General features: G+C 52.7%; 1 protein-coding gene across 7 annotated transcripts in view; it reads right to left on the bottom strand.

The window, feature by feature from the left end:
* Positions 1 to 13,116, bottom strand: part of RAP1GAP2 (RAP1 GTPase activating protein 2) — a 264,873-nt gene that overhangs the window by 213,836 nt on the left and 37,921 nt on the right. Inside the window, exon 1 of one of the 7 annotated variants that reach the window (XM_063655345.1) lies at positions 12,390 to 12,439. The exons of the other annotated variants lie outside the window; for them this stretch is intronic. Coding sequence (XP_063511415.1) covers positions 12,390 to 12,406 — 17 coding nt within the window. The 5' untranslated portion in view covers positions 12,407 to 12,439. Of the gene's footprint in view, positions 1 to 12,389; positions 12,440 to 13,116 lie in introns of those variants that run through there. 7 annotated transcript variants of the gene reach the window in all.

Raw genomic sequence — 13,116 nt, 5'->3', positions numbered from 1 at the left:
TCCCTGCGTGGTCACGTCCTAATGCATGTACCTGTGTGTGTGTGCGTGAATGCAAGAGACACCAGGGCCCACGACATACTATGCTTGAACTGGGTGCTGACCATGGGACTGGGCAACCCTGGAGGTGACAGTTCTCTCTGCTCTCTCTGCCCAAAGAGGCAGGAGCTGCATCTGAAATCCTCACTGCCCCAGACACCCGCTTGCCGCCGCCTCCTCCTCAGCACCACCTGGTGGCACTGGCTTTACGTGGTTCAGATGCCTTCTGGCCTGGGGGTCCAGGGACGTTTCTGCAGTGCGTAATCCATCATAGACAGCATAGAGTCTCTGGGCTTGTCCAGCCCTTGGAAGTCCTCCAGGGGAGTCTGGACCTCATTCTCAACCAGCACTGTCCAGTAAAACTTTCTGGGATGATGAAAATGTTCTGTAATGTTCTGTATCTGTGTTGTTCCCTATGGTAGCCACCAGCCACGTGTGGCTACTGAGCCCTTGAAATGTGGCTAGTGCAACCGAGGAGCTGCATTTTTAATTGCACTTAATTCATTTAAATTTAAAACGCCACACTTGGCAGGGCGAGGTGGCTCACACCTGTAATCCCAGCACTTTGGGAGGCCGAGGTGGATGGATCGCTTGAGACCAGGAGTTCAAAACCAGCCTGGGCAACATGGCAAAACCCCATCTCTACAAAAAAATAATAATAATAATAATACAAAGATTAGCCAGTCATGGTGGCAGATGCTGTAGTCCCAGCTACTCAGGATGCTGAGGTGGGAGGACTGCTTGAGCCTAGGAGGCGGAGGTTGCAGTGAGCTGAGATTGTGCCACTGCACTCCAGCCTGGGCGACAGAGCGAGACTCCATCTCAAAAAAAAAAAAAAGGTGTAAAGAAATACATCAGAATGATAACATTTTGGGCGATGGGTCATATTTTTATTTTTTAATCTCAATATTTGTACATATTCTCTAAATGTTCTACAGTGAGCATGTACTATTTTTATAATCAGGAAAAGTGCTATTTTTAAAGAGGGAAAAAAGAATGTAGCAATATATGGAAATGCTTGTGACACAGAAAAAGGGCGAAGAGAAGTACATCCCTGAGCCTGTGGAGAGGGACTCAAGGGAGGCTCAGACACAGCGATATGACGGTGGGGCCATGAGGGTTTCTATGCACTTATTCAGAGATCCGTTCATGTTTATATAATAAAGAATAAAACAATAGGCAGGACGCGGTGGCTCATGCCTGTAATCCCAGCACTTTGGAAGGCCGAGGCGGGCGGATCACGAGGTCAGGAGTTCGAGAGCAGCCTGACCAACATAATGAAACCTATCTCTACTAAAAATACAAAAAAAAAAAAAAAAGATTATCTGGGCGTGGTGGCGGGCACCTGTAGTCCCAGCTATTGGGAGGCTGAGGCAGGAGAATGGCTTGAACCTGCGAGGTGGAGATTTTAGTGAGCCGAGATCATGCCACTGCACAGAGTTAGACTCCGTCTCAAAATAAAATAAAATAAAATATGCTCCTGTCACTCAAATCAACATGAAAATTAAACATCAGTGAGGACGTGGGGAATGGGACTCTCATAGAATCATCGAATTGGCAGGAGCGAAAATACTAAGTCCTCTTTTTTTTTTTTTTTTTTTTTTGAGATGCTGTCTCTCATTGCTGCCCAGGCTGGAGTGCAGTGATGCGATCTCAGCTTACTGCAGCCTCTGCCTCCCATCTTCAAGCGATTCTCCTGCCTCAGCCGCCCAAATAGCTGGAATTATAGGCACACACCACCACGCCTGGCTAATTTTTGTATTTTTACTAGAGATGGGGTTTTGCCATGTTGGCCAGGCTGGTCTCGAACTCCTGACCTCAAGTGATCCACCCGCCTTGGCCTCCCAAAGTGCTGGGATTACAGGCGTGAGCCACCGCGCCCAGCCTAAGTCCTCTCTTGAGGGCAATCTGGCAGCATCCAGTAGAGCTGCAACCCAACAGCCCCACCTCTAGGTACCCCTCATGACCTCACACGAACGCAGAGAGGGCCAGGCAAGGGGAAAGCCACTGCCTGCAGCATTGCTTGCAATATCAGAAAATGGAAACGACCTAGGTGTCCAGCAAGAGGGGATCAATGGGGGATACAAAAAAATGTGATCTATTTGTATAAATTAATATGCATGGCACCAAAAAGGAAAAACTAGGCCAGAAGTGGTGGCTCCCGCCTGTAATCCCAACACTTTGGGAGGCCAAAGTGGGAGAATCATTTGAGCCCAGAAGTTTGAGACAGCAAGATGGTGAAACCTCATCTCTACAAAAATTTCTTAAAAACTTAACCAAGCATGGTAGTGTGTGCTATAGTCCCAACCACGTGGGAGGCTGAGGTTGGAGAATCGCTTGAGCCCTGGGGGTGTTGAGGCTACAGTGAGCCAGGATCACACCACAGAGCAACAGAGTGAGATCCTGTCTCAAAAAAAAAAAAAAAAAAGGAGAAAGAGAGAAGAAACTAGATCTATCGCCAGGTGCTGAGGCTCATGCCTGTAATCCCAGCACTTTGGGAGGCTGAGGCGGGTGGATCATCTGCAGGAGTTCAAGACCAGCCTGGCCAAAAAACCCCATCTCTACTAAAAACACAAAAATTAGCTGGGCATGGTGGCATGCACCTGTAATCCCAGCTACCCAGGAGGCTGAGGCAGGAGAGTCGCTGGGACCCGGGAGGCAGAGGCTGCAATGAGCCGAGATTGCACCACTGCACTCCAGCCTGGGTGACAGAGCAAGACTCCGTCAAAAAAAAAAAAAAAGTGCGTGGTGGCATGCTCCTGTATCCCAGCTGCTTGGAAGGCTGATGCAAGAGAATCGCTTGTACCCAGGAGGCAGAGGTTGCAGTAAGCCAAGATTCTGCTCCTGCCACTGCACTCCAGCAGAGCAAGACTCAGTCTCCAAAAAAAAAAAAAAAAAAAAGCAAGGCATGGTAGCTCATGCCTGTAATCCCAGCACTTTGGGAGGCCAAGGCAGGCAGATGATGAGGTCAGGAGATCGAGACCATCCTGGCTAACACGGTGAAACCCCGTCTCTACTAAAAATACAAAAAATTAGCCGGGTGTGGCCGGGTGCAGTGGATCACGCCTGTAATCCCGGCATTTTGGGAGGCTGAGGCAGGCAGATCACGAGGTCAGGAGATCAAGACCATCCTGCCTAACACGGTGAAACCCCGTCTCCACTAAAAATACAAAAAAAATTAGCCAGGCGTGGTGGCAGGCGCCTGTAGTCCCAGCTATCTGGGAGGCTGAGGCAGGAGAATGGTGTGAACCTGGGAGGCGGAGCTTGCAGTGAGCTGAGCTCGCACCACTGCACTCCAGCCTGGGCGACAGAGCGAGACTCCGTCTCAAAAACAAAACAAAACAAAAAAAATTAAACATAGAGGCCAGACGCAGTGGCTCAAGCCTGTAATCCTAACACTTTGGGAGGTTGAGGTGGTTGGATTGCCTGAGGTCAGGAGTTCAAGACCAGCCTAGCCAACATGGTGAAACCCCGTCTCTACTAAAAATACAAAGATTAGCTGGGTGTGGTGGCGGGCGCCTGTGATCCCAGCTACTTGGGAGGCTGAGGCAGGAGAATCACTTGAACCTGGGAGGCAGAGGTTGCAGTGAGCCGAGATCATGCCACTTCACTCCAGCCTGGGCAACAGAGTAAAACCCTGTCTCAAAAAAAAAAAAATTACACATAGAATTGCCATACGATCGGCAATTCTGCTCCTAAATAGATACCCCAAAGAACTGAAAATAGAGACCCAGATATTTATACACCTACGTTCACTGTGGCATTATTCGCAATAGCAAAAAAAAATTGGAAGCAACTCAGATGTCCATCAGTGAACACATGGATAAACAAAATATGATACATGCAACAATGGGATATTATTCAGTCTTAAAAGGAAAGGAAATTCTAGGCCAGGCACGGTGGCTCACCCCTGTAATCTCAGCACTTTGGGAGGCTGAGGCAGGTGGATCACTTGAGGCCAGGAGTTCGAGACCAGCCTGGCCATCATGGCGAAACCCTATCTCTATCTCTACTAAAAATACAGAAATTAGCCTTGTGTGGTGGTGCACACCTGTAATCCCAGCTACATAGCAGGCTGAGGCACGAGAATCGCTTGAGCCTGGGAAGTGGAGGCTGCAGTGAGCCAAGATCACACCACTGCAATCCAGCCTGGGCAGCAGAGCAAGACTCCATCTCAAAAAAAAAAAAAAAAGGAAATTCTGACACACACTACAACATGGATGAACCTTGAAGACATTACGGGAAGTGAAATAAGCCAGACACAGAAGGACAAATACTGTGTGATTTCACCTATACACAGTTCACCGAGCAGTCAAATTCATAGAAACAGAAAGCAGAATGGTGGCTGCAGGGGGCTGCGGAGATGAGGGAATAGGGAATTATTATTTAATGTATACAAAGTTTCAGTTTGGGATGATGAAAAACTTCTAGAAATAATGGTGATCATTGCACAGCATTGTAAATGTACTTAATGTCACAGAATGGTCCACTAAAAATGGTTTAAATGGTAAGTTTTATAATATGTATGTATATATACATATATATATATATATATTTTTTTTTTTTTTTTTTTGAGACGGAGTCTCGCTCTGTCGCCCAGGCTGGAGTGCAGTGCTGCAATCTCCACTCACTGCAAGCTCCGCCTCCCGGGCTCACGCCATTCTCCTGCCTCAGCCTCCGGAGTAGCTGGGACTACAGGCGCCCGCCACCACGCCCGGAGAATTTTTTGTATTTTTAGTGGAGACGGGGTTTCACCGCGTTAGCCAGGATGGTCTCGATCTCCTGACCTCATGATCCCCGCCCGCCTCGGCCTCCCAAAGTGCTGGGATTACAGGCGTGAGCCACCGCGACCGGCCTATAATATGTATATTTTAACACAGTTTTTTAAAAAGACTTTGATGTAATCCCAGCACTTTGGGAAGCCGAGGTGGGTGGATCACCTGAGGTCAGGAGTTCGAGACCAGCCTGGCCAACATGGTGAAACCCCGTCTCTACTAAAAAATATAAAAATTAGCCAGGTGTGGTGTCGGGCGCCTGTGATCCCAGCTACTCAGGAGGCTGAGGCAGGAGAATCGCTTGAACCCGAGAGGCGGAGGTTGCAGTGAGCCAAGATTGTGCCACCGCACTTCAGCCTGGGCGACAGAGTGAGACTCCATCTCAAAAATAAATAAATAAATAAATAAAAGGGTTTGATGAAAATGAGACAAAATGTTAACAAGTGTCAATTCTGGGTCATGAGTACTCAGAGGTTTGCATGTCATTATCCTAAGAAAAACAAAACAAAACAAAACAGCACCTCCGTATGCTCAGGAATGTGGAAAAAAGGCCCTCAGCAGGCAGGATGCCCCTGGAGCAGGCTCAGGCCTCTTCCAGCTCTTCCCTCCCCCGCCTATTTTTACCACATTATGGTTGCTATGGAAACAAGGGGCACCTTGGGCTCCCAGAGCTCAGCCCAGGTGCTGCTAACTCGAGGAATAAGGTCAGAGGGTGAATCAAATAAAAGCCCGCTCGTCTGGGCCTTGTGTACACACACGTCTGCCCTTCTGACCACGTCCAGCCAGTGACTGTGTCCACGCATGTACCCACAGGGATGCTCCCTGCGCATGCATCTGTCCTCAGCAGGCAGGCCTGGGTCCTGGTGCACAATGCTCAGTGTGCCTGCGTAGGTACGCCTGTAGGCATGGGGGGCACATCACACAGTTACATGTGTGTGACCGCACAGCCCGGGACTGTTGTTAATATCGGAAATGGGGCTGGGTGCGGTGGCTCACGCCTCTAATCCCAGCACTTTGGGAGGCCGAGGTGGGCGGATCACCTGAGGTCAGGAGCTGGAGACCAGCCTGGCCAACGTGGTGAAACCCTGTCTCTACTAAAAATACAAAAATTAGCTGGGCGTGGTGGTGCGCGCCTGTAATCCCAGCTACTCAAGAGGCTGAGACAGGAGAATCGCTTGAACCCAGGAGGCGGAGGTTGCAGTGAGCTGAGATTATGCCACTGCAATCCAGCCTGGGCGACAAAGTGAGACTCTGTCTCAATAATAATAATAATAATATCAGAGATGTTAAGGCAGGTTACACGTGTTGAGCACTATGTACCAGGCACTGTTCCCGTTTCACCTGGATAATCTCATTTAAGCCTCACAACAAGCGCACCCACGTGCAGGTACTATTATTATCCTCAGACAAAGAAACTGGGGCACAGAGAGGTTGCGCAAACTGCCCCAGGTCACCCAGAGTACATGAACCTAACCGCTGGAGCTGCATTGTGGGGGAAAGTGCTTTAAACAGCACTGGTTCCCGTGCAGCTGCGAAGCCACCTGCCTCATAAGCACCACCTCAGCACTGATAACACACAGGTTTCCTGGGCCCCACCCAGGCCTGATGAGGCAGAATCCCCAAGCCCCAGGGTGGGGCCCAGAAGCTGCATTTTAACGCGGTCCCCTAGGTGAGTCTGCACTGCAGCCAGGGTGGGCAGCCATGGGTCCAGCCTACGTTCAATTGCCTGACAGGGTTGAACAGGGCATGGCAGGGTGGGACAGGGGCTGTCCCTCCCGAGTCCCGTTCCCGAGCTCGTAGAACAAAGCTCCTCAATTCCATGGGGCGTCTGCTGGCGGCAAAGCACCGAAGAAAGGGGCAATGGCTGCCGTCAACCCTCCCCCCCACACCCCAGGGCAGGGCTCCAAAAGTCAGTTATGTGGCTTTGTGGTCTGCCAGGCACGGATTTCCGCCCACTCCACCCTCTCAGAATGAGCCGGGTGTTGGGGTTGGCAGGGGGCGGTACCACACTGCAGTAACCTGCTGGTTCACAGCTCAACCCAAGGTAGGGAGGGGACAGCCACCTCACCTGGGTAACAGTGAGACAGCCCCAGCTGGGCACGCTAGAGGCTCCCACGGTCTCAGACCCCAAGTGGAGAGGAACTCAGACAGAAACCACCAGACCCCCACGGCGCAGGAGGAGCTGCATGTGACCTGAGGTTCTGGCTGCTCCAGGGGCACAAGGAAGAGAGCCTCCCGTGCCAATGGGGAAGGGGCTGTGCGTGGAGGAAGCTGCATCGAAGCTGGCCCTGGAAGGACGGGCAGGATGTGGACCCTGATGCTGACAGGGAAGGGGCAGCAAAGGCATGTTCCCTGTGGGCAGAGCAGCACAGGCACAGGCGAAAGTGCCCGGCCACACGCGGCAAGTTCCACCCACGGGCTGGAGCTGAAGCTCAAGAGGAGGCACCATTGTGAGAAAACAAAACCAGAACTGACAGAGGCACAGAGAGGTTAAGTAACTTGCCCAAGGTCACCCAGCTGGTAGAGTCAGGATTTAAACAGAGGCTGCCTGACTGCCAAGCCCACAAGTGAATCAGTAAGCTGGGGTCCCCATTTGGTGTCCTTTGCCCCTTTTCTTCTGTGAATATTTGAGAACGCTGTCAAGGTGAACATACTAGGCCTAGAGCAGTGGTTTTCAACAGAGTCGGGGAGATTTTATACCACTGCCCCAGAAATAGAGCAACGTCTGGAGACATTTTCTTTTTTTTCTTTTTTTTTTTTTTTTTTTTGAGATGGAGTCTCGCTCTGTTGCCCAGGCTAAAGTGCAATGGTGCGATTTCGGCTCACTGCAACCTCCACCTCCCGGGTTTAAGTGATTCTCCTGCCTCAGCCTCCCGAGTAACTACGATTACAGGCACGTGCCACCATGCCCAGCTAATTTTTTGTAGTTTTTTTAGTAGAGACAGGGTTTCACCATGTTGGCCAGGCTGGTCTCGACGAACTCCTGACCTCAGGTGATCCACCTGCCTGGGCCTCCCAAAGTGCTAGGATTACAGGTGTGAGCCACCATGCCTGGCCTGGAGATATTTTCATTATCACAGCAAGGGGTGGGTTGTGGGCATCTTGTGGATAGAGGCTAGAGAGGCTGCGCAACACCCTACAACGCACAGGATGGCACCGCAAAACAAAGAGTCATCCAGCCTCAAATGTTACCAGAAGCCCTGACCCAGAGGGGCTCACGCCCACCAGGAGCCCATTTTAACATCCAGCCCGACCTGAGTCATTGCCCAACCACTGACGGTCACCACACTTGTGTGTCCCTTGGGGAAGTGCGTCCCAGGTTTGGATGCCTATTGGAATGAACGGGGTATCTTTTAAAAGTATAGCCGGGCGCCGCAGCTCACGCCTGTAATCCCAGCACTTTGGGAGGCTGAGGCGGGCGGATCACGAAGTCAGGAGTTCGAGACCAGCCTGGCCAACGTGGTGAAACCCCGTCTCTACTAAAGATACAAAAAATTAGCTGGGCATGGTGGTGTGCACCTGTAATCCCAGCTACTCAGGAGGCTGAGGCAGGAGAATCGCTTGAACCTGGGAGGCGGAGGTTGCAGTGAGCCAAGATTGCACCACTGCACTCCAGCCTGGGCGACAGGGTGAGACTCCATCTCAATTAAAAAAAAAAAAAAAAGTACTGATGCTGGGTTCTACCCCCCGACATTCAGATTTAATTGGAACTGGGTACAACCTGGGCATCAGAATTTTTTTTTTTTTTTTTTTTTTGAGACGGAGTTTCACTCTTGTTACCCAGGCTAAAGTGCAATGGCATGATCTCGGCTCACAGCAACCTCCACCTCCCAGGTTCAAGCGATTCTCCTGCCTCAGCCTCCTGAGTAGCTAGGATTACAGGGAGCCACCACCACGCCTGGCTAGTTTTTGTATTTTTAGTAGAGACGGGGTTTCATTATATTGGTCAGGCTGGTCTCGAACTCCTGACCTCAGGTGATCCACCCGCCTCGGCCTCCCAAAATGCTGGGATTACAGGTGTGAGCCACTGCGCCCAGCCGGCATCAGAATTTTTAAAAGCACCTCCAGGTGAGACCGAAGTGTAGAAAAGTTTGAGAACCACCGTCCTGGGGGAGGGAAGGAAGGAACAAACTATTTGCTGTGACCCAAAGACAGCCCCCCACCAGCTCGGGGCTGGGGGTCCTACACCAGCATCCCAGCATGAGAAGCCCATCAGAGTCAGCACTATCAAGGTCTGCCTTCGGGCCAGGGTCTAGGAACAGGGAAGGCAGAGCTGGAGCCAGCTTGAGGGATGATGAGTTAGTCACAGCTGGCAGAGACCGGAGGAGGAGGTTAATTAGAAAGCCTGTGTCACTGTCTGGGCAGGAGATAATGGGCCTGAACCGGCAGACAGGAGGAACCACCCCCCCATGACTCAGAGGCTTCTCAACCCAGTGACAGAAAAGAACTGGATCTGAAAGATAGAAAAGGTTAATTGAGAGTCAGTCCAGTCTGGGAACAGAGCCGAAATGACCGGCCAGCCACTGAGGTCGGGGCAAGAGCACTGTTCTTGGGGATGACCTGGGGAAAGGGACTTGGGAGTCAGCCACAAAGAAACAAGAGCTGAGGCCTAAGGAGGTGAGCAGAGCAGAGGGTCCAGCTGACTCTGGTCTGCAGGGTAGGCCGCAGCCAGCTCTGTTCTTTAAAGTCTGCAGTTAGTCGTCAAGATTTTGTCTAAAACTCCAAATTTCCGGCCAGGCGCGGTGACTCACGCCTGTAATCCCAGCACTTTGGGAGGCCGAGCCGGAGAGGGGGGGGATCACCTGAGGTTGGGAGTTCGAGACCAGCCTGGCCAACATGGCGAAACCTCGCCTCTAGTAAAAATACAAAAATTAGGCCAGGCGCGGTGGCTCACGCCTGTAATCCCAGCACTTTGTGGGGCCGAGGTGGGCAGATCACCTGAGGTCAGGAGTTCGGGACCAGCCTGCTCAACATGGCGAAACCCTGTCTCTACTAAAAATACAAAAAATTAGCCAGGTATGGTGGCGCATGCCTGTAATCCCAGCTACTCGGGAGGCTGAGGCAGGAGAATCGCTTGAACCAGGGAGAGGAGGTTGCAGTGTGCCAAGATCGCGCCATTGCACTCCAGCCTGGGTGACAGAGCAAGACTCCGTCTCAAAAAAAAACAAAAAAAACACACACAAAAAAACAGATTTCCAGCTGCTGTTATAAAATGGAAGATCCGGTAAGACAGGCCAGCATTCTTGCAGTGCCCAAGAGCTGAGGGTCCAAGTCAGAAAGCAGCAAGGATGGAGCTGATGGAGAAGCAGGAGAAGAACCAGGGGCCAGCATGTCACAGACAACAAGAGCAGCCCCTCACGTCCCAACTCTGCCCTGACCACCTCTGTGCTGTCCTATCACAAGTTAGCAGCACCCCTGCTCAGGGTCTCAGCTTACTGATCTGTAAATAAGGAGGGTGAGGCCCATCGCCTCTAGCTGTCCATCCTCATGTCCATGGGTCTCATGCCCATTTGCATGGGTCAGGCTGCTTGCAAAACCTGAACCCTTCCGACAAAGATCAGCCCAGGCAGGTGAGGAATCCCAAATATAGCCAAAGAGGCTGGGGTGACCAGCCAAGGGGAGGGAAGAGAAGACTCAGGGTGAAAAAGCAGCCTTCCAGTGTCTGCAGGGCTCTTAGCGGAAAGAGGGATGAACCTTGTTGAATGGGGGTAAGTGGGGACGTGCGGGCCAAGGGTCAAGACTGGACCGAGCAATGCAATTACAGAGATTCCAGATGAAAACAGCAGTCAGCTTTGAGCAAAGTTGTACTGCAGTAAAATAGGCATCCATACAAGGTAATGAGCTCACTGTCCCCACAGGTAACCAAGCTCAGCCTGAGTGACTAGTTTTAGGGGCACAGGAGATTTGCATAAAGACTAATTTGACTTTTGTTGGCCAGGCGCAGTGGCTCATGCCTATAATCCCAGCACTTTGGGAGGCCGAGGCGGGCAGATCACGAGATCAGGAGTTCGAGACCAGCCTGACCAACATGGTGAAACCCCATCTCTACTAAAAATACAAAAATTAGCCGGGCGTGGTGGCACATGCCTGTAATCCCAGCTACTCAGGAGGCTAAGGCAGGAGAATCACTTGAACCCGGGAGGCAGAGGTTGCAGTGAGCCAAGATCGTACCATTGCACTCTAGCTTGGGTGACAGAGCGAGACTCCGTCTCAAAAAAAAAAAAGGGTGGGGGGAGATGGGAGGGATAGCATTAGGAGATATACCTAATGTTAAATGACGAGTTAATGGGTGCAGCACACCAACATGGCACATGTATACATATGTAACAAACCTGCATGTTGTGCACATGTACCCTAACACTTAAAGTATAATAATAAAAAAAAAAAAGACGAATTTGACTTTTTAAATCTCAAGCCCTAAGATTCAAGGACTCCAGAGACCTGGGGGTCTCTCCTGAAGGCTCCTCTCTCCCTCTCCCAGCGCCCCCAGGGAAGGCCATCAGGGATTAGGTTCTGGACTCTGCCTCCCAGGGAGGGAAGGCCAGGGTGGTCCAGACAAAGCTCGCAAGGTCCACGTTTGCTCCCCTCGCCCTTCACCAGGGCCTCAGCCCTCTGTCCAGCCCTAGCAACTCCTGCTCCACACATGGCCCCCGGTCCCAGCATAGCCTCACCCAGAGCCTTCTCAGAGGCAGAGGAAGGAACTCCTGGGACAGGGCGGGGGGGGGGGTCCCAGAACAAGCCAGATGGGCCACTGACAGCCCCTATTGACACTCACATCCCCAACTCCCTGTTAGCTGCCCCAGAGGAGCCAGCGGGAGGAAGGGGATAGAAGGTGCCACCCCGCTCCCAGACACCAGCGTTATCTCTGTACGGCCCCCGAGTGCGGCTTGGGCCCCTGTCCATCAAGAGCCTCTCCCGTGGTGGCTGGAGAGGGGTGTCCTGACTCACCCACGGGGCTGCAGTGTGTAGACAAGAAGCACCAGGGGTGCACAATCTGGGGAGGCACAAGTCTTTCTCCAGAGCCCAGTGGGAGCAATTCTTTCCCGGCCTTGGCCAAATCCAGCTCGCAGCGAGCCGGGCAGTGCCCTCTGGCCTCTTCCGCAGGACCGTGAGTCTTCCCATCCAGGCCAGGCCAGCAGGCCTCTGGGCCTGGGGAGACCGGCGAGGAAGCCCAAGTGCATGGCCAGAGGCCTGGGGGTTCATGAGGACCCGGGGAGCTGAGTGGGGCCTCCGGAGATGGTTGGGTCTCGGCTGGCGGGCCACAGGCCACCCCATCCACATTTTCCTCTCCGGCGTCCTTGCCTTTACCCTCACACTAGCACGGTCAGCCCTGTCCACGGGACCCACAAGGACCATGCCACTCCACCAGCCACATGGAAAACACCCTCACGGGCTCCGTGAATAGGCAAAGGCCCTCCTGCCCACTGTCCCACACCCATCTCAGAAGAGCCCCAATTCCTAGTACCTACTGGCCAGGGCTGCCAGCCGGCTCCCTGCCTGCCCATCAGCAGATACCCACAAGACCTGGCCAAGTCCGGGGAGCTGTTTGTCCAATGAGAAACCAGAACAGGGACTCACCAGGGCTTCCTGGGCATGGCAGGGGCTGGCCAGGAGGAGGGCCGGGAGCACACGGGTCTTGGAGTCTGCAGAACTTGCCGCCTGGCAAATGGTACCTCCAGGAGCAGCCCCAGTGCCTGGCAATGAAATCAAGCCACAGCCAACCGCCGGCTAAGTGCTCGCCTTCCCTGCTTCTCCCTGCAGCCACGCACGCCCCGAGACTCCAGATCCCAAAACAGGCATGTTCATGGTTACCATAGGAACTCGCTAAAGCCAAAAAAGGCACCACATAGGCACCCACATGGGCCCTCAACGCTCATGTCCACCTGCATGGGCGAGCGTGCACACACGCCTACACATGTCTGCACACACCCACACGCACCCACACACGCCAACACTGTCCTCAGGCACAAGGCCCATCCTGAAGAAATCAACGAACCAGAGTCTGCCACTCGAGACAGAAATGGGCACGTTCTCCTCGATCCACCTGGAGGGTATCTAACAGTGGGTTCCGCGGTGTGGCCAGCTGTCAGTCACAAGGGCGGCCACACCGGCCAGTGCTCACCCGGAACTCACCTGCCAAAGGCACCCAGGAGCCGAGCCAGGCCAGCGAGGGGACGCCGTGCAGCTGCTTCCCCGGCCGCAGACCAGCCCCCACGGCCCTCAGGATGCTGCTCTCTCCTCTGCCCCCTTCCGCAGGGCAGGAGGTATAAGGTGGGTCTCAGACAGACCGAACAGGAGAGTGGAA

The sequence above is a fragment of the Pongo pygmaeus genome, chromosome 19 (genome assembly GCF_028885625.2).
Source record: "Pongo pygmaeus isolate AG05252 chromosome 19, NHGRI_mPonPyg2-v2.0_pri, whole genome shotgun sequence".
In the NCBI taxonomy this organism is placed as follows: Eukaryota; Metazoa; Chordata; class Mammalia; order Primates; family Hominidae; genus Pongo; species Pongo pygmaeus.
The sequence above is the reverse complement of the archived record's forward strand: the minus strand, read 5'-3'. Positions and strand labels throughout refer to the sequence as shown.